The following is a 27,233-nucleotide window of genomic DNA, read 5'->3' as shown; positions in this document are numbered from 1 at the left end:
TCAGACACCATAAATAGCGCACGTACAGTATGTGCCACTGCTATAGAAATACTTTCTCTGTTGTTTACGTGGATTGGGATAAGTGCAAGCAGATACTGAGCAATACAACATCCACAGCTAGTTTGAAATGCACACTTACCAACATAGAACGGTTCCGAAAACTGTAAAGCACAGCAAGAAACATAGCATATATTCTAAAATGATCTTTAAACAGAATACAATGAAACAAGAACCATCATGGGCTACCATCACTACAAGATTGGTCTTTAAGAAACTCTGAAAATGTGCCAGTCTGACCTTTCAAGCATTTAAAAATTAAGCACATGTTCAAGAATGTAACAATGTCGTCAAACTTCCTCATTTTCCATTTTTTCAGAGCATGGCAATGATCTAAAAGGATTCTTGTCCAAAATTTGACTTGCATTTGTCACATATTTTTCGAAGCCTGATGGCCGTTGATGTCGTTTGAAACCAAGAGGACACGCAGCAAATTTAATGGCAGGTTTGTCTGTTTGTCAGGGATAAATTAGAGTTTTCTTTAAGTTAAAAGTACATCCTTATTGTCCATATTTTTGTGTGAACTCGCTATCATTTCATTTTTCCCTTTGTTTCGACTCACCATCTAGCTGAGGTGTTTGGAGGCACTGGCTACCCCAAAATTAATGCTTTTAAAGGTTCGTCTCCTAGCAATGATTGCACCAGCGGGTAGAACCAAATAGAAAACAGAGGCTTTCATTTTCTTTTACAGTTGTATATATTTATTCTATCCGAGCAGTCTTTGGCGCTACTGCGTGTGGAAAATTGTATTTTGAAGGGATTTAGCAGTGTAGAGAGTTTGTAAAGAGGATTATTTTCTTTTCTATAGCTTATTAAGATTACATTGTTAGGTTTAGCCTGCATGCTAATGGTCCAGGCTGTTAAGAATCAGGAGTGTTTTCTTTTCTGGATAAACCCAGTTGAATTTATTTAATTTTTTTTTCCCTTTTGGGGTGTTAAGATGTAAAGAAGTCAACAAATTCTGCTTTTTGCTTGTTTGAGTTTTCTGGAAAATGACAGAAGAATAAAGTAAAAAAACAAAAACAATCACCTCACGGTTAACATTGTAGACATTGTGCATTACTCCACATTGGCCTGCCTTACATTCTGCACATGTAACATTTGCATGTTCCCAAAACATGCTGACTTCACTGATCAGTCTTACATTTTTTTATCGAGTCATCCACAACCTTTCGTTCGCCCTGCTTAGTTAAAGATTCTTTTTTTTTCTCAAAAGAGCTGAAACCTCCACGGGAAAACTACGCAGCTCAGGAAAAACAAACGAAACAAAAAAAAAACATAAAATTGCTGGAGAAGTCTGCTGCTGTTGGCAAGAAGGCGCAGTTGGTCAGATGTGCTGGCCAGAGGCGACTCAGCGGAGTCGACTGCACCCAGGCCATTCTTTTGTATTGCTGTCTTATTTAAATGTGCACTTAGATGGAAGCTACTACACCAAAATGTACACAAAACAAAATCTGGTGTTTATCTTTTGCAAATAGTTGCACATAGTCAAAATAGACAGAGGCAGCACTGCTACACGGAGCTCTACCATCAGGCAATCCTCTGCAGCACCGTTAAGAGTGAGGTACGTCAGTAAAAGCACAAGATGACTTTATTTGGCTCAGCTCTGAAGGCGAGGCTGCAACAGTGCAACGCATATAACTGGAAGCTCAGCGGCGTCTGGAAATGAGACCTGGGTTAACACTGCAGGAGCGATTGAGACTTGTGGGTGTGTTGGAATCTGCAATCGCTACGAACCCGGCTGCAAACCGACTGCACCTTAACGAAGCAGACGAGCTGACAAAAAAACACACAACGAATGGAAAACGGGGGGGAAGGAAGAGCCGCGGGAGCAGCTACGCGACACGCCGTCGCATGGTCTCTCTTTAATCTCAGCCGTGCACATTTAGCAGCAGGACGATCTGAGAAGGAAAAGCATTACAGAGGATTGCAGCGACACAAACTTTGTTGGCTTTTTGCACACTGGCAGCACAAACATGCAGCGTCACATTTCTACAGGCCCTCTTGTCTCAGTCACAGCAGCCCGGGTAGCAGGGGAGCTGTGAGTTTTATCGCCAGGCCACCGGCGTCTCAAAGCAGAAGGACACAGATGCTTGTTCATTCATTCTCTGCTGGAGGTGCTGCTGTTTTAAACCGCCACAGTTCACTTTTTTTTCCCCCACTCAGAGACTCATTGACTGCATTTCATCCCTAATTAATCTTTAGTACCTTACAATTAGATGTATTAATGCAAAGCTTCTGTGTTTTCCTTCTGTCTCTTTTTCGCTAGTTGCTGAGGTAAACCTAAAGGAAATGTCATGTTAGGAAATTAGAATGAGAGCTGGGCTTGGAGGAAATGACACATTCCTCTCAGATGCACCAGAATTATTTAATACCATCTAGATACTTTTACCTTAGCGACATACACATTTTGAATTAATCAGAATTTGTTATTTCTTCCATATTTTTTTTTTTTTTTCATACAACAGTCCTACCTATCTTTGTCTGGAGAATGAGATGAGGCCTTTCTGTCTGGAGAACAAGGGGAGACTTCTCATAGAGAAAGGGACTCAAATCATTTTAGGGCACTCTATTGGATTATAAAGATACCGATTTACTGACAATTGGAAAATGCTCCAGGAGGAGGGCTGTTTGGGCTCACGCAGAGCCGCAGAGATGGCCGAAGGTTCTCTGTCTATTTCATAGCAAACAAACCAAAGAAAGAGGAAAAACACCAAGGTCAATTCTTAGCTTGTAAAACCTCCCTTATTGACTTCTTATGTGGCGAGTGGGAGCCTGCAAATAGAGCCAACAATGCCTGACCTTTAAGATTAGATGTTCTGCAATGACTTCCCCTGTGCTTACAAAAGAAAGGGGGAAAAAAATCATTTTTTCCCCTGTTTTCCTTTCAGTCTTGATATTAATATATTTCCCCAGGTGCCTCTGCTTCTTTAAAAATTATGTGACATATTGATTTGTGTTTACAAAATAAATGCTAAAATTTAACATAAGGTCAACATAAGGAGAGCCGCATAATTATTGCATTGATTAGTTTTGGAAGGTTAACTCCGGTCCAGATTTGTGGAAGCGCTGAATTAAACAAAAAAGGGAACAAGAGGCGAGTTTTAGAACATAAAACAGTTAAACGTGTCGCGTTTACTGAAAATAGAAATTGATAAATATGTTTAAAAAAAAAAAAAAAAAAAAAAAGAGAGAAGCTTTTCCATTTATGTAAACGACCCGTCGGAAAGCACACGCCCAAAAACAAAGTGAGCGCAAATGGAAAAATATTTGATTTAAATCTTTCGTCTCAAAGCATAAACACACATGGCCTTGTCAGAGACACACACACACACACACACACACACACACACAAAAAATCCCATCCAGCTCCGAATCATTTCATGCTCGTCTAATGAGCAGCGCAGCAAAGCTACAGTACGCTATGAAGAAAATCAATCATGTAGAACATCACGGCATGCCAAAGGATTGTCAGATTTGTCAGCTAATTTCATGCTAATTGAGTCCCCAACCTTGGTGTTATTTTTATCCATGTTGTGCCTCTGATCATGTGGGACTGTGGGCTCTCTGTTCACGTGTCTTTAATTACATTGAAAACATCAATCACTCCTTTTCCCTTCTCTTGTCAGTACCTGCCAAGATAACGAATATATCGAAGGACGTCACAGTGAACGAGGGCAGCAGCGTCAATCTGATGTGCCAGGCGGTGGGACGACCTGAGGCCAGCATCACATGGAGGCATCAGTCAGCCAGAGGTAGAGAGGACTTCTTCTTTTGTTTTACTGTTTTACTGAGGCCCGTTTCTGCCCCCAATGCTCGCCAGCAAAGTTTTATTTGATCAAGCGTCTTGTAACCCAAAACCTTTATTGTTAAGACCTGAATCTCTTGATTTTCAGGCAACTGAATACTTCTGGTCACAATGTGTGAGAGAAAAAAAAATACAAATTAGGAAACTTGTAAAAGTTTTAAGATGGGAGAATAATTTAAAGAGATTCATAGTCATTAAGGTTGAATCATAACCAGATTGTAAGTAGTTATTAAACGTGCAAAAACAAGAAACGCCAGCAAGAGACAAAAAAAAAAAAAAGAGGAGAAAAATTCTTAAAAAAAAAAAAAATTGTCGCCAAGCTGTTCGCCAGCTGATGGACAGGTTATACTTATTAGCCTTAGCAAGTCAAAATCTGCACATAAACTAGTTTTTTTTTTAATGTTATTTTCGGTCAGGCTTTCACACTGTCATGGTCCCAAGATGGCGAAGGCAAAACGTCGTTCTGTCTTGCAGAAGAGCGTGGCGGAACATGAGCTGGACCAGCGAGGCCGGTCATAATGATCTGTCAATGCAGAGTTTGGAAACATTAACCATAGCGAATGCGGAAGAAAGTTTTATCTTGTGAGCTTCAGGTGCCGGGGCGTCATCACACCATGAAGATGCTGCACTGGGCTGGTGACCCTCTTGTCTGAGGATCCCTCGTCTGCATGGTGAGGACAACGGCAGGACTCAAACCTGTCTGACGAAGCGCTTCACCCAGGAGATTAGACACGCGCGAGATCCGACGCCCCCTACTCATCGACCATGTCTGGCACTGGTTTTATTTGTCAACACAAAACGCCAAATCTTACATGTACATGTGAGGAACTAAGCAACCAGCGCTTTGTTCAGACGACCGCTTGCTGACTACCGCAAAATAAGCATCAAGCCGGAAAGCATAACCCCGGAACGGACTCGATGTTCTGTTCTCTGAAAGCTCTGTGAACTGTTTGCGTGTTTTTAGTGGTGAGTCCTGACACATTGATGGAGCTGTTGCCAATCAGTTTCTATGGCAACGGGTCAACGCGAAGAGTAGCCGATACAGAGATCGAGAAAAAAAGAGAGCAAGTGATATTGACTAATTCTTCTCCATTGTTTTTTTGTTTTTTTTCTTCCCATTCGCTGTGGCGCACCGCGCCGAATTTATTCCTACACGTCCAGCTTTCATTTTGTCAACGGCGCTGTTCTACCACGGGAGCGCGGCTACGGATGTCGAGTAAAAAGGAATCGTCTTTTTGCCTCCGTTGTGCCCATAAAACGCCGGACAAAGTAGAATTTGAAGAATGCAAAAAAAAAAAAAAAAACAATCACAGGAAGGTTTGCAAATTTCTTAAAACCCTTGAAATCTGCATCTTTATTTTAACAATCAAGTTGTTCTCTGCCTTGCAGTTCTGATCGCTTTGAAATACAATGCGGACAGCAGACTTTACTGTCAGTTCGGTTCAGAAATCCTGAGTGCATTTTCACTCCTGAGAAGCAGTTTCCCTTCAAGTACAGTCAGCTTTAGTGCACTAAAAATACTGGCAAGATTTAAGCGGAGGACAGAAAGTTTTCAGGGATTGTACAGCCTGGAGATGAACATTTGAAAGGTCATGTTGGCGAAAACAGCAGGATTAACAACGTGATGGCTGCTCCGTGAAAAAGAAAAAAAAAAAAAAACTGGTCTCCGTATGTCAAAGTTCCTCCATTATGTATCACTGGGATCTAGACTTTGCATGCATTGCACCTAAAATGGTAGAGTAATAATATCCTCTAAAAATACAGAGCCATGCGTCCCATTGTCTAAGGGTCTGCCTCATCCCTATTACCCATAATGCTTTGCATAAAATTTCGCTCACCACATCCAGAGCAGCCGGCTTCACCGTAAACAAGGAACACCACAAATAAATCTAAACGTCATGATCTGATGAATTATTGCCCATCAGAAAACATAACTTTACCCATTATTTCTAAAACCTAAACTCATCCCTCATCTGCTCTCGGCAGTGCTGTTAATTCTTTCGAGAAGCTGACATTTCTTCTCTGGTGGTCTGTCATAAGCCAAGCATCATGTGGAATGAGGATTTTTCCTCCCTGGGCTTTTTACCTCTATGAAGTAAAAAAAAAAAAAAAAAAAGAACGACACCTGCAGAGCTTTTGGTACTCGGTTTAAATTTAGATTCCTCAGCCCCATTCATTCTAATTCCTTGTCTGTTGGCAACCTGTTGGAAACTAATGCTCTGATCACAGGAGTATTCCCGCTTTCCCTTTGGTTTCACGTCATTTATTTCTTCCGCTGCTGAAGACATAAATTAAACTTTGACAAACGGTGTGTCCGCAAACAAGTAGAAGTCTGCAAGTTGTCACGTTCGGAGCTCTCTGAGTTTCACGAGGGTTTGTCACGGCGCGTGTGCAAATGTCAAAGCAGACAAATATGGGAAGTTACATTAAACTAAGTTCCTTCAAAAACACCTTTGCCTGCTAGCGATGGTTAATTACCAAATCAAACGGCTTTACTCTAATTATGGTTATCTGGCTGAAAGTGGCAAACACAATGGCTCTTACTGCAACGACGATTAAGAAGACGGCAATTCATTTTGAACAAAAATCTAAAAAAGTAAGATGAAAAATAGTACATTTTCTTTTTTTTTATTTCTTTTTTTTATTATGTCCTGTGTGACAGTGAGGCACTCCAAATTGTTATCCAAGTGCCGAGGAGAAGCCCATCAGATTTACCTTCACATCAGTGGAACTTTACAGCTTTCACTATGATGTATATCTATATAAACCTTTGTTATAAATTTCTGTATTCATTACGCAAATATAATGAACATAGAGATGGAAAAGAAAGGGGACAAACAGCAGTTTGCTTATCTTTGTCAAAACATATATTACTCCGTATTTCTTTTCTTCGTGTTTTAGTGACTCTCTTCATTAGGACTTTGTACGAAACGTGTGTTCAGTTCGCATGTAGTTCAGTGTAGAGAATCTCCACTGCACATCTCTAGAGTTTACTTCATAGGAATATCTGTTTACACGCTAAAGGCCGCTTACTTCCAAAACGCTGTTTAAACATCTACCTCTTTACACCTTTTTTGTTGCGTTTCCAGCCGAATTATTATTTATGATGACTGCAGCCAGATTTAAATCTACTGACCTGTTTTATTTCAGCTTGAGTAATTTAGGTAGTTGGAGCTGCACAACCTGTGGCCTGACAAACTGGCTCCAATCAAATTAAGACTTGGCTGGTGGCCACAGCTGTTTTGGTGTTTTCTTGGCACATCACAGCCAAAGGAAATGCCAAGAAGCTGCGCGCGCGTGTGTATGTGTGTGTGTGTGTGTGTGTGTGTGTGTGTGCGTTCTCATCTTCATGCATACTCGTGTGTGCCGTGCTCTAATTGTGTCAGTACTGCGCTTCCCACTGAGCATTGAGCAGCATGAGTCATGTGCTGCTTCTCTATAGGATTAGATGTTCAGCCTGGAAATGACAGGCGTGCTTACAGCCCAGCTGTTTCCGACTCCCTCCCCATTATCTCCAGCCAGTAGAATCTTTCCCACAAAGCCAGGTGGATCACCGTAACGTTTCCGATCCATCATTTTAAAAAAATCACTCCGTTTCCTCTTTAAACCCTAAACTTGATGGGTTTTGTTAAAAGTGAGCCGTGCTTCGTTAACTTCCATAATTTCCAGCTGCAGCTCGCGGGTTGCAGTCGTGGCAAAAGGAATTTCACTTGAAACGATTTCTCCTGGCATCCGAATACAGACAGCTCGACGTGTTGCCTGTAGGTGTGTTTTGTTTCTGTGTTTGTGGGGGGAAAGCGTAATGGATTATCTTACTTGACATTTCTCTGAGTTGCATGAAAAGACAGACTACGTAGAGAAATGTTTAGGCGGCTAAGCAAATTCCCGTTGTCACACGGAATCTTAAATGGCTTTTCCCGCAGAGAGGCATTTTCCCGAGCTGCTCCTCATGGTTTGCTTTTCCTCGTTTGTTACCAGCAGTAATGGACTGCTCCCTTTGAGGAGAGCACTCACGGCTGTTAGATCAACGCTACAGGAAGCGACCTTCTCCCAGAGTCCAGCTGCACTCTGCCAAGCTCTCAGATCTTGCCCTGTAGCCGCTTTGTCGTTTGACAGTTGTTGTCGTTTTGGGGTTTTTTTTTTGTATGAACTACCAATTAAAACAATTTCACACTCACAGTTTGCGAGTAACAAACAACAACTGTAGCACGGCAGCTGTTTGATACAGAAGCAAGCGCTGACGTTCCACTTTCCGGCTGACGTGTGACATTAGGAAACAGCCTCCTGCTGCCGAGGAAACGGAAGCAAATAAAAACGATGGTGTTTAACTTGAAGGCTAGGTAAACCGAGCGGCCATCATATTCCACAAGATAGTAAATAATATCCCTGCTCCGCCCCGCCCCCCTCCTTCCACCACTAGCTGCAGAGAGGCTCTCGAGCCACAATAATTTGCGCCGATAAATCCTGCACTAGATGTGTTGACATAAATGAGACTTGTGTGGAGAGCGGCAGACCATAAATGTGTAGCCTCATTGGCCCTTTACTTAATATATGTACCAAGTCAACTTAAGTCACCATTATTTTATGCAGTTCAATGCTTAGTCTCCATCTGAGCACAAGGGGACTTCATAAATTATTCAGCAGCGTCCTCTGATTCCAGCAGCAGGTCAGCAGAAGGATTAAAAGGTTTATAGTTTGAGGAAAACTGTTTGTTTAGGGACAGCGCAGTTCAGATCCCTCCAGCTTATCAAGGGTCAGTCCAGCAGATGTCCAGTGGGCAAACAGTTTGCCAGATTCCACTATGGAGGCATTTCTAGAGGCGTTGTACGTGACTGCAGCTCCAAATGTCATCCGTCCGTCCGTCATCTATGCCTGCCTGTCCTTACTGGCCATGGTTGTGGGTGGACAGGTGTGATACACCCTGTCCAGGGTTAGAAGACAACATGAAGACAAAGGACATGGTCCTTTGGAGACGGACCATGAAGACAGCCCTTGTCTTCCATGCTCCCTGCACGAAATACAATTTAGATGAGATAACTAGTGGTGGGACTCTTCATACGCTGAATTTAGTAAATTGTAGTTAACTAATCCCAATTCATCACATTTAAATCAAAAAACAAAGCTAAGCAAAAGTATTGACGAATCAACATTTTTAATTCGGCAACCCTTTTCTGCTGCCAAACTAGTCAATTAAATAGACACATGAGCTCAACCCCAGCACCAAAGTGGTAAGGGTTTTTCCCAAAATCCACACAGGTTTGACATTTTTTACCTCCGGAATCAAAGCAAAAGACTAAAATCAGATATGTACAGCGGAAGATTCCCTGTGAGCCCTCCAGCAGGGGCGTTCAAGGTGCGTCCCAGTTGGAGGAACCACTTCACCTGATTTCTTTCGGTGAAGAGGACACGAAGGGGGAACTCGCCCCAAAACAACCCACAGAGGATCTCACCTCAGATGCTGGTGTTAGGAATCTATTTCTGAGGACAGAATAGATTGAAATACGACAGAAATTCATTTTATTGTCCCATTAATGGACAATAAAATGTATCATATAAAATACATAAAAACAGAATAAAGGGTAAAATGCTGTCGACTAACGGCATGATCTAGATTAGAGCTGGCAGACAATAAGTAAGCACAGAAACTGAATGATTTTTGAGTAAAATAACAGCCTCAGTACTTGAGCATAAATTTACAAAATAATCATTCAGTTTCTCTAAGCTCTCCTGAATACATTACTACCCCCCACTCCCCCACCCATGTGGAAAATCCAACAATCTGCAGGTTTTTTTTTTTTTTTTTTTTCTTACCAGGTAGGATGAGCGATTCTGTTAGAAATATATAAAGAGAGCTTGAGGAGAAATCAGATATTTTCATACACCAAATAAAAAGATACAAACTCATTTTCTCCCCTCTTACTGTCTAAAGTTAAATCCAACCAAACTTTTTTTAGTTTTAGCTTAGAATTACCAACATTATTCCTATTGCTAAATGCCAGAAAAAACTTTGTAACTTTCCTTGAATTCAAAAGTTCACATACATCCATAGTGTCTTTTAAACTGACTTCAGTCAAACATTTTTTATTCTCTCCCACTTGGTGGTGGTTTCATCGTTTGTCTGGCATTTGTTAAGAATTAGCATTGATTAGAATTTTATTTTATTTATTTTTTTTGAGGCAGAAACAGCACAAAACCAACAGCAAGCATAATTCTCTACAGAGGCTGTGTGAAGCTCAAGCATTCAATGACTAACTTTTTAGTCGGTGTTTTCTTGTTCTTACAAATCTGAAGGGAAAATTACCAAAAGGTGCAATTTAAAAAAAAAAGTGCAAGTTTTAAAGCTGTGTAGCTTTTACGTGCTTTTTAAACAAAATACGTGTCCAGTTTGCACATCGGTGAACTCCAGAGTGATCTTTTTCTTTCATATTACCTGTAATTGTCATTTGATTCATATTTTTAATAATGTTTTCATTCCCCATAGTTTGTTTTTACGTAGTAATGTCGTCATGTGTTTCTCACATATGTTAGTCTCCAAATTTCCATGCGGGAAAGTTTGAGAGGGCAAAGAGACGGAAACCACTATCTGATATTCAGATGAATATTTTTAACGGACTAGAGATGCAGTACATAGGAAAACTATGAAAAACACAGACTTGTGTAGGACTAAATCGTTCAACATTAAATGAATAAAAACACGTCTTTGATTTGTATATCAGCATGCCGGCTCTTTGCACGGCTCCACGGTGCCTCCTGGGAAGGACCTTGACCTCTCTGTCTGACCCTTAGAGCATCAGTCAGAACAACAACGATTCTCTGTCGCGCCTCACCAAAGCTGTGCAACACAGACAAATCTTTACAAACTGAATTCGCGTGAAATCTGATTTAAAGTCAGCGTGTGCGCCATCGGTTGGCGCATTCCACAGGATCTGGACCTGGATTTGGATAAAAAGCCCGTCGTTAGATGTAATTTAGTGAGGTTTGACGACTTTATCAATTTTTGCCTCCTTTAATAATTTCGCAAATGTGTCAGTAGTTAGCACCCGAGCTCTTACGTGCGCTTGTAGAAAGAGCGAACGCCAACAGAGTCAGCAGAAGTGCCACAGATCACGACTGTAAGACACCATTTTACAGGACGACCTTTGGACAAGCAGCCTTCTCTGTTAGGAGCTGTCAGCTTTGGTGCTCACTGCCATCTGATTTTAAGACCATGTCTGACATTAAAATGTTCATTTTACGGCTTAGGAATTTACTGGAGATAAATCGGAATTGTACTCATTATTATTCTTTCAATTCATTCAATTCATTCATTTTGAATAGATTATTTACATCGCTTTTTAATCATTTCACTGACTTTTCGTCGAATATATAACTCTTAAAGGTCCTTTTGTAAAGACCGGAGTTGTGAATTAGCCACGGCTATGAGTGCAGAAGAACATATCTGAACGTCTTGATCAATGTTTCTTGTATCTGTTCTTTATCAAATAAATAATACACATATGTAATCGTGAGCTTTAAATGCAAAAAAAAGAGGAAACAAAATTATTTTAAGCACAAGTTAGACCGCTTGAATAGAAAACATTTACAATAACCCAGCAGAGATCACTAAGTTGTAATCATAGTGTTTCCATTTACTAAGTAAAATTGCACAGTGGTTTGGATGAGTGACTTTAATCTGACTGATGGTTTGTAAATAGTTACGTGTTAAATTGCTCATTACTGGAAAGAAAGAGGTTTACAGTAAAAACATTTCAAGTGTGTCTCTAAATAACACGTTGCTGACATCGCCGCAAACAACTAACATCCAGAAATAAGTTTTCTGTTCCTGCCGCTGATTGTGTTGCATCACAGCAATCTAATTAGGCTGCATGCAGCTGAATTTAAAAGGGAACCTCACTGTTTTGAACTGATTCGTAATTGGATCGTGTCAGACTGAATTGCTTTTTATGTAACTGGAAATGAACTGGATCTGTTTTTTTTTTTGTTTTTTGTTTTTTTTGGGAGGACATTTTCCGTGAGCTGAATTCTGCCAGAAAAGAAATGTTTGGCATTAATGAAGGAAACTGAGCTGTTTTTATTTATTTTTTTCTTCTTTTATTTCGAGGATTTCATATCACATCATATCCTGTCAGTGAAGCTAAAAGGGGCAGAATGTGCCCTTAAAGTTTACCCCACCCGTTACATCACAGCATGTCCTGCTGAAGACAAACAGATGCTTTTGTGAAACATCGTAACATACAATTATATGGAGCTAACACACAATGTCAGTTTTACACGATAACAGCAGAGAAATGTCACATTGTTCTCTAACGCTGTGCAGCGTCGGGAATTCGACAGACAGCACAAACTATTTAATCGAGACAGAAGACGTCTTTTAAATACGATTCATGAATAAAATCAATTATATTAAGCAATTGCAAAGCTTACTTGTGTGTGTTTTTTGTTTTGTTTTGTTCCCCCCCCCCCAATTCTTTGGAATTTGTGGGTTTAGGATTTGACATTAAACAGTGAGGCGCGATGCTCACACGGAAGCTGAAGGACATCTTTTGAGGAACTGGCAGCGCAGAGAGACTGTGACAGAAGCACAGCAGCCCAGACAGCTGCTGTCAACTCGGGATTATTCTCCTAAACAGTGTCACTCATGGTGTTACACAGCAGAAAAGAAACGCATACTTTTCTAGTAATGCCGCCTCGAGATAAGGGAAACGCTGAGAAACACGTCTTGGCGCTGGCGATGCAGTTATCACAGGGAGCAGAGCGAGGACGTATGTTGGTGTTCATAGTGTGAAATACAACCATGCATGAGGAACAGAAAATAGATTAATATTTTGTAAATGTAAACTTACATGACATTTCACAAATACCCATGTTGTTTTTTCTTGACGAGTTAAACTTCCTGACGACCAGCCAGCGTCGTTACTGGATGACTGCATTTCTCGACCAGGATTTTTATTTGATAGACCTTAAAAAGGATGTCAAAGAAGAAGAAAAACATATTATTTTTTTATTATATTCTGAGACTCAATGGCAGACAGACTTGTTAAGGAAGAGAGAGAGAAGCAACTTAAAGTCAAGATTAGAGGCAGCGAGGAGGTGTGTAGGAAGAACCTGGACAGCAGTTCTCCGGCAGGACAATATCAGAGATGTTTGGTCAGGAATAAAGAGGATCAGAGGCTGCGAGCAGGAGGACTGAACAGACGGAGGTCTGGAGCCAATGATCTGAACACATTCTTCATCAGATTCAGTTCAGGAACAAGCTCGCCATCCTCCTCTCCTGCTGAGCCAGAACAAGACTGCAGGTCCAGCAGTGTGAGGTCCAAGAGGCAGGATGACCACCGGACCGGTCAGCAGTTCATCAGGGGGGCGACGCAGAGGCAGAACCCTGCATACGAACATCAGAACAGTCTTAATTATTATTATTAAATGTACTGGTATACACTGAAGGTAACCGGACAGACTGACAGAAAACAAAAAAACAGAGAGAAAGCAGACTGAAAAGGCGTACTGTAAACTGTACCAAACTGCAGAGACAGGCAGAAACAGAGGACGATCAGAGGGCCGGAGCAGCAGGAGGAGGAAGAATATAAAATGTCACAGGCTTCCAAGCAAAACAGAGAAAATGCTGCAGAATGACATAACGAGTGCCCAGGGGAAGAGATGAACTGGGAAACCAGGATAAACTGCCACAAAGTCTGCACGATGTCAGCATCGTAACGGTGAGAAAAAAATCTAAATGTCCTCAGGTGTTCAGTTTTATACGATCAAACGTGAAAAAGGTTTGAATATTAAAAAGATATAAACAGCTAAACAAATAAATAAACAAATTGGTGTAAGTGGACTCTTGGGCTGACAAAATATTTATGTAAGGTCCTTTGGGAGGATTTTAGATTTCAACAAAATGCAGACATAACTTTTTTTTTTTTTTTTTTTTTTTTTTTGATCTGCAAAAAAAGCTTTTTCTTGCTCGTTGGGTTGAAAGCAGTTCTCACTTTCTTTTAAGAGCAACATGTAGTCCTGACCATTCTTTTTTTTTTTCCTAATAAAAGATTTAACATCGATTCAATCAGGTAAATATTCCATCCACTCATCATTTGTACGTTTCCTGTTATCCATACGGAGGTCGCGGGCGAACAAAGAACATAATGGAGGCACATTGAGGAATGGCAAAGCTCACGCTCAGTTCTTGAAGTCAGTAAAAACATTTAAAAAAAAAAAAAAAAAAAGATTTGTTGACAGTAGTGGCCCTTATTCGCAGGAATAGCCCGGGAAATGGGCAGAGGGAGAAAGGAGGAAAGGATGAAACAAAGGCTTCAAGGTTTGCAGAACTCACAGAGAACTGCACACCGACCCGGTAAATATGTTCTAAAACAGAGCAGTTCTTTTGAAACAGGAGCCGCCATTAAATAGAACGTTTTGATATTTAATAACATGACGGCTCTCTGGGTGTGCCTGGTGTCTGTAGCCTGGGGCTGCTGAGGTTCACTACACTTTACTGCTTCTGGGCGCTGTGTTGTACCTCTGGGTGACAGACACGCACACACACACACACACACACACACACACACACACACACTTACTCCAAACACACAAAATCCACTCAACGCAAACACACGCAGTCACTCGCTCACACAATCCAAAAGGCTGAATATCACACAGATACGAGATTTCATGTTCTACCTGTGTTCTGCCTACTTTGATTCCAGAAAAAAAAAGTCTTAGTTTAATAATTCAATCACACTTTTAAGACGCCATCTCTCCCCTTGCATGCTGAGGCAATCAGCCTCTGCTAAGCTGCTGGCTTTACAAGTGGACAGACATTTTTACAGTCAGTTTAATTTATTCTTCAGTAGAAATGAAGAAGCACCGTGAACTCCGGATCTTTGAGGGCAACGTGACAACATCTGTGAAAAGTTCAAACTCAGTCCTGACAATGAACGAAACACACCAGTGAATCCACCCAGGAGTGACTGAGAAGTAAGAACTGAAAAGTCTTTGGCCAGGTCGGAGCACAGACCCTGATCTCGTTGAAGTGAAGAGACGTGAAATGGGCTGGAAATGGAAGAAATGTCTCAAACATCTTGAGGTGGAAGTGAAGAGTGGGCCAGAACGGCTTCAGAAAGCAGCTGACTGGACTTATCATAACCGAAGGTCATAAGACGAGCGATTAGGGATGAGGCGCCATCGTTTTTTTTTTGTTTTTTTTTCCATCAGCTACAATCCAGTTGTTGTTGGTTTCTTTCGTTTGATGAATAAAACAAATTTTTTTTGGTGCTCACCATAATCAAATCTTGTTTTTTCACTTTTCACAAAAGCAAAGAAATAGGCTAGACATAAAAATTAGTTAAAAAGCAACAATGTTTTTTTTTTTTTTTGAGGGGGGAGGGGGGTTGCAGTTTTTATATTGAAAACAGCTATTTAGCTCCGAAAACTCTATTTAGCTCTGAAAACTCTATTTAGCTCCGAAAACTCTATTTAGCTCTGAAAACTCTTAAAAGATTATGTGCTAAGAGTTACAATTACTGTCAATATGTACATAAAACCCCGTCTTCCATTCAAGCGTCTCACATTGTTGCTTTTATGAGCATCTATAAATACATTGCTCAAGCGGGGCATGCGGTCTTTTTGATCCTGATTTTGGTTTACAATGCAAACCTTATGACAACAGAACAGCTTGTGCTTCTCCGTTAGAGGCTGGTGGACAGAACTCTGGGAAATGAGCTCTCTAAATAAAACTCGTCCAGTTCACAGAGCGCAGCTCAGGTTCACCGAGGACGATCCTTCCGCATCCACTACAGGAGGACGTGCATCAAACAGACATCAGCTTGCAATTTTGGTCATGTAAACTTTATTAAGTGAAAAATTATTACATTTATGACCATCAGTGAAGCTCAAATGCCTGAAACATTTTTTTTTTTTTTAAGTCTTTGATTTTCTGGAAAGAGATTGAGCTTCCTACTTTCTTTTACAGTCTGTTGTTATGCAGTGAAAACATCCGCATCGATTATTGATTTAGAAGTAGCATCCTGAAGCTGATTCCTCCCGGGTATAGTCAGATGCTGGTTTTGCTCTTTTTCGGGAGTGTCTTCCCTGCACCTTCAGTTCAGTTCGCTGGGAAAAAAAACCCCAACAAACTTTTGTTATTATTCTGTTACTTTTTATATTTGAACACACTATATATGGTGCTGTACATCCAGTGTAACCCTAAGTGCCAAGAGACACCTAAAATCTAAATGTGTTCTCAAAACTTCTCAAACATCTCCTAAACTTTAAATTTGTATATAGAATTATCAAATCAGATTTCAGATGTCTGCGTGTAAAGTAGATGCTCTATACGTGCGATGTTGACCATGTCCCCATTCCGTATCTCCCTGTAGAGTTTATGGAAAATTAGCTGCATCAAGTTACCTGCTGTTTTATTACTCACCGAAAGGCCTGTGAGAATAACAGACTGTTATCATCATCCATGTGACACAAAAGCTGATGTCATTTTCACAACATACAAATTTTCAGATTCATCTTGGCTTTAAATGAAACCCACTCCGTCTCACTCACTCTTCCCACAAGGACAACTCTCTATCCGACTGCCAGTTATTGCAAGTATATGTTGCAAAATAAAAAATTTGATCATCTAGACCCAAGGACCACCGGGGGAGTCACCTCTACCTCTACAGGAACAACGTGGGCTCGGCATCGCAGACACAGCCGTTGCTGAGCAACAGGGTTGAATCTTCTTGCAGGGCTGCTTTTGTATAAATACAGATTTTGTGAGCTTATACGTTGTGCGTAAGGTAGCAGGTGAACGTGTGAGACTGTTAAATCTGAAGTGGCTCTTTGGGAAGAACAAATAATTGTTCTCAGCGATTGCAAACATACTGTGAAATACAAAAACATGCACGTCTTGATTTTATTTTATTTTTTTCCCCCTACTAATTATTGTTTCCAACAGAAACATTTTACATTTTTTTTGTTGTTTGGCTTCGATGAGCACAGTCACCGACAGCTAATTAAAAAAAAAAAAAAAAAAAAAAAAAGAATATGTATCAATAAATGTATCATATTTATTATCAGATGTATTAGATTTAGAAATAGCTTGGTACAAAACACAGTATGATCAGAATGTAAATTAGATTCTTGGTGCGACTGTAAATGTCATTTCATAAAGCAGGTATTCGGATTGCATATTCCTCAGCTGTAATTGAGGGTTATAATTCTCAGAATGATTAAATTTGTGTGGAGACTGTATCTGTCTCTTGTTCTGCAGTGTGTGTGTGTGTGTGTGTGTGTATTAATTTCCCTCCGTGTTATGAATTGCACCACAGAAAATATGAAAACAGCTCTGTTGTCTGAAATAAAACTGCTTCTTGAAACCCACTTTGTTACATTTAAACAAGTCATAAGTTACATTTACGTTACAGTCAGTTAATATTAAAGACGATATCTTGTTTAGGAATATGTCTTGATCGTTTTCCAGTGGTGGCCAAGCAGTCAACGGCGTTAACCTGTCAGAATTAGGGAAACAGACATTAAAAATTTATTGTGTAAATAACCCGAACAGTGGCTTGTTTGTTTGAGGTATTTTTTTTTTCCCGATTTGTCCCAGTAAGCTTTCCCTTGTGTTGAAATCCCAGTCTGACAGTCAGAATTGAGGCTGTTTGTCTCTCAGATGTGGCAAAAGTAGGATGTGGTTGTGTGAGCGCACTATGTTGATGTAGATGTGTTGGTGCCTGGTGGGAAACCTGAGGCCTTCAGTCAGCCGCACGCTTAAAGTGCTCTGTAGAAGAAGTAAAAAAAAAAAAAAAGCATTCAGAGAAAGTGCTGAAGGAGAAAGGGGAGCAGGTCTGGAGCGAGTTTGTAAATGTAAAAACAAATGGCTGGAAGAAGAAGAAGAAGCACCAAGATGGAACTGAACTTTGCAGAGGAATCTAAAGAAAATATTAGTTCGCCGAGACGCTCCGCACATGAAATGTGTTGCTTTTTACTCCAACACAGCCGTCAGAAAGCTTAAGACAGGTGCAGACTGTTCCAAATGACTGGCGTCTGCTGTTCTGTCTTTCATCATTAATCTCAACAGTGAAGTGATAAATTCCTTCCTGAAACTGCACCATTAACAACGAGGGGAGGATTTGCATGAACACCTGTTTCCCTTTCAAGAGTTTGAAAGAGAGAAGGGTCTTATGGCCTCTTATCTGGAGACTCGGGGTTAAGAGGAATGATGTTTCTTAATTAACCGTTATATGTCAATATAATGAGATGTTGAAATACCTGTGTCATCGAGGCACTTTGTCAGGAGAAACACGGCATGTCTTCATTTATTCGAATTGGATTCTTGGCCCTTTGGAAACCTTTGGCAAACTGTTTCAGTGAGATGTTTTGCAATGTTTTTTTTGTTTTTTTTTCATTATTCATTCAAGAAATTTCAGGGTTCACTATCACTGAATTAAGTGAGATGTTGCCTCTGACTGGCTGCCTAATAGATATTAGGATTACTAGTCTATGACTGATGGGATGTTTTCTAATTCACTGCCAGCAATCCAATTACTTACGGACAGAAGAAGAGCTAAAAACCTTCCACTGGTTCCTTTGTGAAGCCACACATAGCAGTAAGATAGCGGTTGCTCTCGACATTAGTTAGTTTATGACTTCATAAAGAGATCCAATATTAAATAAAATATAATTGTAAAACTAATTATGTTACGATAGGTGATCTTTTTGCGAATTTTAAATTTGGTTGATGATTTTAAACTCTTAGGTGAGACAAACGAGATGGAAACACGTAGAGTCATGATGCGTGGGACCGAAATGCAACAGGATCCAGGAGGTAAATGATGACGACAAACATAACAATGGCAAAGAAAAACTAAACGTAAGGCACAAATAACACATCTGACATAAATAAACGACTACTAAAAGCAAAGACAGAAACTAAGGCTAGCAGAGTAAACAGGAAAGCAAACACAAAAAGCTCAAACAACCCGGGATCCTGACATAGTCTGTTTTTCACAGCGCTGCGTGTAGAAGTTTCTTCTTCTTCTTGTCTATTATGGCAGATTGCGAGCAACTTTAAGGTGCATACCGCCACCTACTGCATACGATGGTGTAGCAACACTAATTTACCTCTTAAATTCTATTTTTTTAATTCTGCATTCTCAAGAGAAATAAATAATGCCTTTTCCTTAATCTGTAAATATCCACTTTGTTTCCTTCGTTTCCCAATATTCCTTTAAGACTCCATTCTTGACTTCCTCCCTATTAAATACAAAATGTCATTTAAATAGGCATGGCCTACTCTTAATCTGACCATTATTATTTCTTCCCTTCTGTTTCTCTCAGTAATATTTCTAATTAATACTGACTTTTGTACTTTATATAGTCTTCCTTTCTTATCTTCATTCCACCTTTTTTTGTCATTTTTCTATTTCTTTACTCTTAATTGCATGTAGAAAATAGAGGAGTAGACGATTTTTTTTTTTTTATGTATGGTGAATCAGAAACTGATCGAAACGTGTTTATTTGCATATTTACCTTCTCCGACCTCGGCTCTGACCCAGCCTGTTGTTTTTTGGGGTGGGGGGATGGAGGGGGGGGTGCAAGGTTCCACAATGCAGGAAGCGGCCAACTGAGAATTTTACACATAAACTCATTGAATCGGCTTTGAATCGCAGTAAGACGGGGGCCTGACTGGCATTTTTACAGGCTTGAGTAACGGCCCTTTCGTGTCATAACTTCATTCGGTGGTTCTACTTTGAAATGAGCTGATGAGGGAAAACACCTATTGATTGAAAACTGCTCTTGGAAAAGGTCATACATTTGAAATGAACGAGGCAGAGGAGTTGGGAGAGCGGGGCTGGCGGTGGGCTCAGCAATTTAATTACGCCCAAGGAGAGGTGAGAAAGGTGGTGATGGGACCGGGAGGCGTAATGTAACCTGTCATTAAACGTAAGGGGGAAGAAGAGAAAAGGACGGTGCTTGTTCGAGTGATGGACTAAGAGTGGAGTGGAAATGCTAAAATAAATAAATAAATAAAGGAATGCATTCTACAAACAAATACTAGAAGAGAAAGTACAGAAGCGTTTCTCTCAACCTGTTTGGGATGGTTTAAATAAAGTCAACTAAAAAGCGACAGTCAGAAGCAACGAGCGCACCATACTATAAGCCCCAGCTAAAAAAAAATTTAAACAAACTGGAATAAGCCACAGCGGGGTGTAAGTTGCTGATATCTCCGCCGCTCTTGGTTTTCCATAAGGAGCCAGCAGAGGGCTGCGTCCTAATAAACCTGCTGGATTTATTAAGGACGCAGCCCTCTGTCTCCAACGTGGAACCATGGATTCGTTCACGCTCAGCTTACGTGCAGCGGCTCTATGTACTGCCAGATCGATAGCGCTCAACTTAAAAGCTGACCGAGTTTGAAGAAATTTCTCCGTCGTGCCTGCTGCTAGCATGTGTTTGTTCTAAATGAAGATTAGCACTTTCTTCTTTGAATTCCAATTTTGACTTCCAATGATTCACTTCCTGCTGAAGAGCCCCCTGGTGGTTGAAGAAAAATACTCAGAAAAGCCACACCGGGCTGTTCAAAGTGTGGCAAAAAAAAAGAAGTAGCGGCTTATAGTCCGAAAAATATGGTAATTTAAAAACACAAGGACAAGAGGAAGTGGTTTTTACTGTTTGAAGAATGCAAGACTCTATTATAAAATGTGCTGTGGACACTGTTGAGATGATTACAAACCTAATTATGTTTTAAATAAATTAGGTAGAAATGAGCCTACTACTTTTTTTTTTTTCCATTTCTGTGCACATTTCTTCAAAACTTTTAATAAAGGAACCAAAATGTCAGCTCTCAGTTCTGCTTTCATTATCAGGGAAACATTTGAGTAACCCTGAGAAAATATAAGAGAAGCATGTTTTCTTTGTAATTAAGCCTTTACCTTGTCATTAATTAAGGCAGCGTGGAATAAAAACCTATTTTTGACGCATAATTTGATATGCTCTGTTGAGAAAGCAACATTTTTATTACCATGTATCAAATTTGGTTAGACTGTCCCCATTCTGTCAAACTGACTTAACTTGAGCAAGAAATTAGAGGTTGGTTTAGAATATTTATTCATACTTATTCTTTATAGGTTGAAATGACCTGAAACCTCATGGAAAGCAACAAAGTTCGCATGAGCCGCTTTCGTCAGGTGAACCTGGTTTGACTCCCTTTTTGGTGACAGAAGTGCCTAATTATTCGTGGCACAGATTCTGCAAACTTCCGGAAACATCTCTCAAAGATTTTTCCGGAGATCACAGAATAACTCAATTAAATTTACTTTAGCAACTTTAAAAAAAAAAAGAAAAAAAAAAAGTACGTTTAGGAGTATTTTTTTACTCTGCTGCACTTTTTACTTTTACTTGAGTCATTTCCTTTCTATTCATAATTGAGTAACATTTTTGGACAAAGACACACACCTGCAGTTTTTGTTAAAGTTTCATTAATTGATTTGGGATTTTTTTTTCTTTTGCCTGATTATTTTTATTTTTTTGTCACTTATATGAGTTATTGTCATTTTCGTCTTTAAAATACAAAAATTTCCGCCTAGCCTTATATGTTGGAGGTGTAACGTAAACTGACATTAAATGAAAGTAGAACGACGTGAAAATTATTGTGCTGTGTGAAGGACAGACATCAGGTGGGAGCGGAAATGTTATCATTGATCAAATGATAGATCACTTGATCGATCAAAGGACAGATATAATAATTTACAAAAACTGACACATGGTGTCGTGTTTTGATGGAAGTAGCCATCAGAAGAGATGGATGTTGTTAGCCACAGCTCTCAAGTAGGATGTGTTTGGCATATGTGTGTGAAACAATAATATGCTCCAAACATCGTAGCACCCGAAACAAGAGCCTAAAACATGATTCAGATGATTAAAATCAAGAAACATCCTTGCTTTCCCATTGTTTAAACTCTGACCTGCCCATTTAAATCACAGTTTCGTCAGAGTTGGCAGCATTTTTCCAATCTGTAAAAGTCCATTTTTAATAACCTTGTGTAAATTGTTTCCTCCGTTTTCTGTTCAATGATAAATGAAGTGGAACCCGGTGTGGTTACTCTGATCAGAGGTGATTTTTTTTTTTTTTTGGTTGTAACCAGTTGTTATATGAGCTATTTGCCTTTCTGTAATTTTGAACCAGTCTGCCAATTCTCTTCTGGCCTCTGACATCGGCAAGGCATTTTTTTTATTTTGGTCCATGTGGCTGCTGCTGGCTGGATGTTTTCTCGTTACTCACAACGAAGAACTTCATGGCCACAATTCAAATCTCAGATTCCCTGGTCTGACCTCCACAGCGTCACATGGTTGCGCAGAAACTTGCCATCCATGGGTCAGCACACAGCATGGGGGCCAAGCTTTCAACTAGGCATGTTTCTGCTAACTATGAACTGTAAGTTTACTTTCCAGCATTCCAGTTACCGTCTCACTTGCAGTTTGCATTTTCAAAGCAGTTACTCGCTCAAAGGTCTAAAAAGATTGCCCATGATTTCTTTTTTTCTTTTTTTTAAAATAAAAAACGTTGGTTGAAATTTTGAAAGAAAGTCACTGCGGATAGAAAAACTGGTGCAGTTTTTATGTTTCTCCTTGCTTGGACTCGTCGCTCTTGGCAGTTCTGCTGTGGTCTCGCTAAAAACAAATCAGGATACATGGAGGCTTAAATCTCATTCGTTTCATTTATTGAATCATTTGAAGAGCAAACGATTCTTCAACCACCCACCTCTTTTTAAAAATGCATATGAACGTATAACTTATTTACAAGGTTCAGTGGATGTGCATTTGCCTCGTATCGGTCTGGGTACTCTGCTTGACACAGAAACTAACTTGAAACAATTTTGCCAGTTTTTGGTTCCAAATCTGTTATTACTTTACAAAACCACAAAGCGCTGAAACAGACAAACTGTTTTCTAAGATATATTAATCACTGCGATTAAATTACTGTTACAATGACAACTGGATTTCAGGAAAAACATCTCATGCTGTGTCCATTACTTTTTTAAAATAGGTTTATACCGCAGCAAATGAACAATAAGAATCTCATAAAAAAAACAATGTGTGGTTACAAATGGAGAAATCAAATTACTTCTACTTTTTTTTTTTTTTTGCATGTTTGCATCTATCAGCCATGACGGTAGTCCTTAGATCAAATGCAAAACAGCTGCAGATGTCTCTAGTAAAAGTTTAAGAAGTTATTTGCCGTTGTGGGCAGGTCCTGTAAACTAGTGTTTTGGAACAAAGCTTACTGCAAGAAGAAAAACAAAGTCTAAGTCACTCTCAGTAAAACACTTTAAAAACTAGTGGGACCAAAGTGCTACACGATAAAATGAAAACGACTAATTGAAATGACCCAAAACCAAGAAACAGGTAATTAAACAGTAAACCAAATAGATCATGAACAAACTAATTAATCTAAAACAGATTGAAAAAAATCAGTTTCTGAAACTTCACTAAAATAGAGTGGAGTTAAATTAGATCTGCTTTCCAGGCAATTTTCTTTTTTTTTCCTTTCGTATCAAACTATGTTTTGAGCAATCTGTCTCTGCAGGACAGTGTGAGCCGCTCCTAACGTTCAGTATCTGTTGTCTGGTTGTAAGACATCTGAGCGTATCGGGGAAGCAGACGCCGGTGCTCTTGCTGAAATATTTTGGAGTCAAATTCATGTACATAGACAGAAATCAGAACCTTATAAACAGTTGATAAGCTTATTGCCAATGACATCAAGGAAACAAGAAAAGTCTGAATGTGCAAAAGTAAAAACATCAATCTGCTGTTTCCTCTTTTAATCTCTGGAAGAGAAACAGATTCTCGGAGATGTGTGACGAGTAGCAAAGGACTCAAGTTTGTCCAATAGTCTCAGTTTTGTCTTTATTCACGTTAAGAAACTTTGAATCAGGTGTGACGGACGCATAAGGAAAACAAGAAATATGTGTTTTCAATTTTATCTCCACAAAAAAAAAAAAATGTAACATGTAGCAAAAAATGAAAGCATATTTGTTGGGCACCCAAAAGAAATCGGCTAAATGTAATTGCATTTAAAAGTGCCTTAACGTGAGGTGAGAGGTGATGAGGACGTGTTGTGTTTCTATACTTTCATGTCTTCCAGCAGCATTAAATGAAAGGCTGCTGAACAAAGGTGTGAAGGTTGCAGTGATTCCATAGACTTCAGCTTTAAGACTAGACAGTTTTTTTTTCTGTCATCGAGTTAACAACGAAAATAAATCTTTGGTAGTTTAAGTATCAGTCCTGATGGAATCATAAAACAAAAGGCTTGTGGCTGCAGAAGTCATAAGAAACAGAGATGGTCCATTATTTTAAAAGTAGCACTAAGGCTTACATTTTTTTTTTTTTTTTTTTTACTTTTTAAACAGCTGTATTGATGCTAATCCCATTGCTTTGTCTTTGACTGAAATTAGTGTTGATCACTGGCCTTCACCTCAGATTCACCCAAGACATTTTCTTCCTAATCCAAGTATGGTGCACTCATTTTCTGCAGCCTTGCCAAAACTTGTTTTGTGCATTTACAAAGTATCCAGCTTGTTACGAAGCATCCAGCTTGTTACGAAGCATCCAGCTTGCTACGAAGCATCCAGCTTGTTACGAAGCATCCAGCTTGTTACGGAGTATCCAGCTTGTTACGAAGTATCCAGCTTGTTACGAAGTATCCAGCTTGTTACGGAGTATCCAGCTTGTTACGAAGTATCCAGCTTGTTACGAAGCATCCAGCTTGTTACGGAGTATCCAGCTTGTTACGAAGCATCCAGCTTGCTACGAAGCATCCAGCTTGTTACGGAGTATCCAGCTTGTTACGAAGCATCCAGCTTGCTACGAAATATCCAGCTTGTTACGAAGCATCCAGCTTGCTACGAAGTATCCAGCTTGTTACGAAGCATCCAGCTTGTTACGAAGTATCCAGCTTGCTACGAAGTATCCAGCTTGTTACGAAGCATCCAGCTTGTTACGAAGTATCCAGCTTGCTACGAAGTATCCAGCTTGTTACGAAGCATCCAGCTTGTTACGGAGTATCCAGCTTGTTACGAAGCATCCAGCTTGTTACGGAGTATCCAGCTTGTTACGAAGTATCCAGCTTGTTACGAAGTATCCAGCTTGTTAAGAAGTATCCAGCTTGTTACGGAGTATCCAGCTTGTTACGAAGTATCCAGCTTGTTACGAAGCATCCAGCTTGTTACGGAGTATCCAGCTTGCTACGAAGTATCCAGCTTGTTACGAAGCATCCAGCTTGTTACGAAGTATCCAGCTTGCTACGAAGTATCCAGCTTGTTACGAAGTATCCAGCTTGTTACGAAGCATCCAGCTTGCTACGAAGTATCCAGCTTGTTACGAAGCATCCAGCTTGTTGCTGTTGGGCCTGTTATGATCATCTGTTCTTTATTCAACTAAACTCAAGTTATGCATTCCTATTGATTCCAGTTATCAAACAGTGGATTCGCTCCTCCCGGACAGTAGACAGTGATGCATGTGGTGAGAGTGGAGATGAAAACTCTCCTCTAACAGGAAGAAACCTCCAGATCCTGGCTCAGTTATAAGCGGCCGTCGGCCACAACAGAGCAAAATGCGTAATAAGAAATAGCAAAACAGAAGAGCTGATGTAGGATTACTTTCTGTAGCAAAGTGAAAAAAGTGGTCAGTTTGTCCTCCAGTAGCATACAGGCACAGTTCATTCATTCTCTGTCAAACCAATGAAATCTAAATAAGATTTTTTTTTTCATTCAATAATCAAATCTCATTGATGGTTCTAACTGTTATTTGGAAAGAAAGTGTGAAACAAAAAGTTCAAATTCCTTCTTTCAAAGCACGAAAACGGATGCAGGGTAATAATAACCACTCCTTTCCCGCTCTACTTCCAGGTCAGTCCTGTCTGCATTTTAGAACATCAAAGCTTCCTGCTCATCATAGAGACGTAAACTACATCTGCGCAGAAAAAAAAAAAATATATATATATATATATATATATATTAAGCAAAACATATTTATTGTGCAATTTCAAGTCCTTTTTTTGCAATGGTAACATTTTGTGCTGCGAACACATGCAGCTGTTGCATGTTGTGTCGTCAGACTGATTAAGTTATGCCAGCGCGGTGTGGGCGGGTTCCCCAGTTCTTCCATCTAGTGCCCACTCCGACTTTACAGATTCTTGTTGCTCCTGAGCTGAAGCTCTTAATGACAGGCTCCAGCAGATTGCAAAGTGGTTGCCAAGTTAAAATATAGGAGAACAGACGACATGCTGTGTGTGTGTGTGTGTGTGTGTGTGTGTGTGTGTGTGTGTGTGTGTGTGTGTGTGTGCGTGTTGGTGCGGCCGCTTCATGACAGAATAGATGCATCTATGCGAATGTTTGGGGCAGATTTCAGATCCGATCACAAACAGGCTCACCAAGACAAGCAGACGACAAGAAAGGAGTCGTAAATATTAGGCCATGAAAAAAAATCCTCTCTGAAAAAACATCGATATTCTGACATTTAGAAAATTGAAGTAATTTCGGTAATCCTAACAGACTTAGAACAGGATAAGTTCAGTCTGATTTTTATTTTTATGTTTTTATCAGAAAGTGGGGCAAATGCTCTTTTATCCATTTTTTCAACTGCAAGAAAAAAAAAAAAAAGAAGAAGCCCATTCTTGGCTGTTTCTTTTTACTGTTTGGTACCAAAACTGTGATTTATGTTTATAAGGGGCAAAATGATAACATTATGAGACAGAAATAACCAACTTGTTTGATTTATTTGACTGTTTAATATCAAATAAATAAAATTTTAAAAAAAAACATCGACGGAAGTGATCTGGACTGCACAGCCTGACGGCATGGTGTACCTGAAGATAAGCAGTGAAAAACAGGTTTTAAAGGGTAAACAGTCTGTTATCAGCCAGTTCTTAGAAGAAACAGGCACCTTTTATGTCCACAGATGCTGGTGGAGAGAGGCTGGACTGAGTACGTTTCTACAGGATGCCAGGGAGGATTTTCTACAGATTCTACAGCACTTATAGAGACTTATCTCAATATCGAAACGCTGTAACAACTAAACCCTGACTTTATCTAATTGAAATGTAAACATTATCAATATGAGGTCCTTTCAGCTTGTCACCGATTATTCTCCCAACTCACTGAATATATACACAGACATCGTTAAATATTTCCACATCACCCGGGAGAAATCTCAGTACGAAGCAAAATCTCCTTTCTCTCTCTCTCTCTCTCTCTCTCTCTCTCTCTCTCTCTCTCTCTCTCTCTTTCTCTATTCAAACCCATCACTCCTGAGACGCTCCGGGGTATTTTTTTTTTTTCTCTCACTACTCTTCCTTTAGGTTTCAAAGCGGCAAAAAAAAAAA

At 39.8% G+C, this 27,233-nt stretch overlaps 1 protein-coding gene across 1 annotated transcript in view; it reads left to right on the top strand.

Annotated features, from left to right (window-relative positions):
- Window positions 1-27,233, top strand: part of opcml (opioid binding protein/cell adhesion molecule-like) — a 145,696-nt gene that overhangs the window by 98,434 nt on the left and 20,029 nt on the right. The window contains exon 3 of the mRNA XM_088012433.1: window positions 3,687-3,812. Coding sequence (XP_087868559.1) covers window positions 3,687-3,812 — 126 coding nt within the window. The remainder of the gene's footprint in view (window positions 1-3,686; window positions 3,813-27,233) is intronic.

Source organism: Poecilia mexicana, unplaced genomic scaffold, assembly GCF_051168715.1.
Source record: "Poecilia mexicana isolate PSO_F unplaced genomic scaffold, ASM5116871v1 scaffold_14, whole genome shotgun sequence".
In the NCBI taxonomy this organism is placed as follows: domain Eukaryota; kingdom Metazoa; phylum Chordata; class Actinopteri; order Cyprinodontiformes; family Poeciliidae; genus Poecilia; species Poecilia mexicana.
This window is presented reverse-complemented; position numbering and strand designations above follow the sequence as displayed.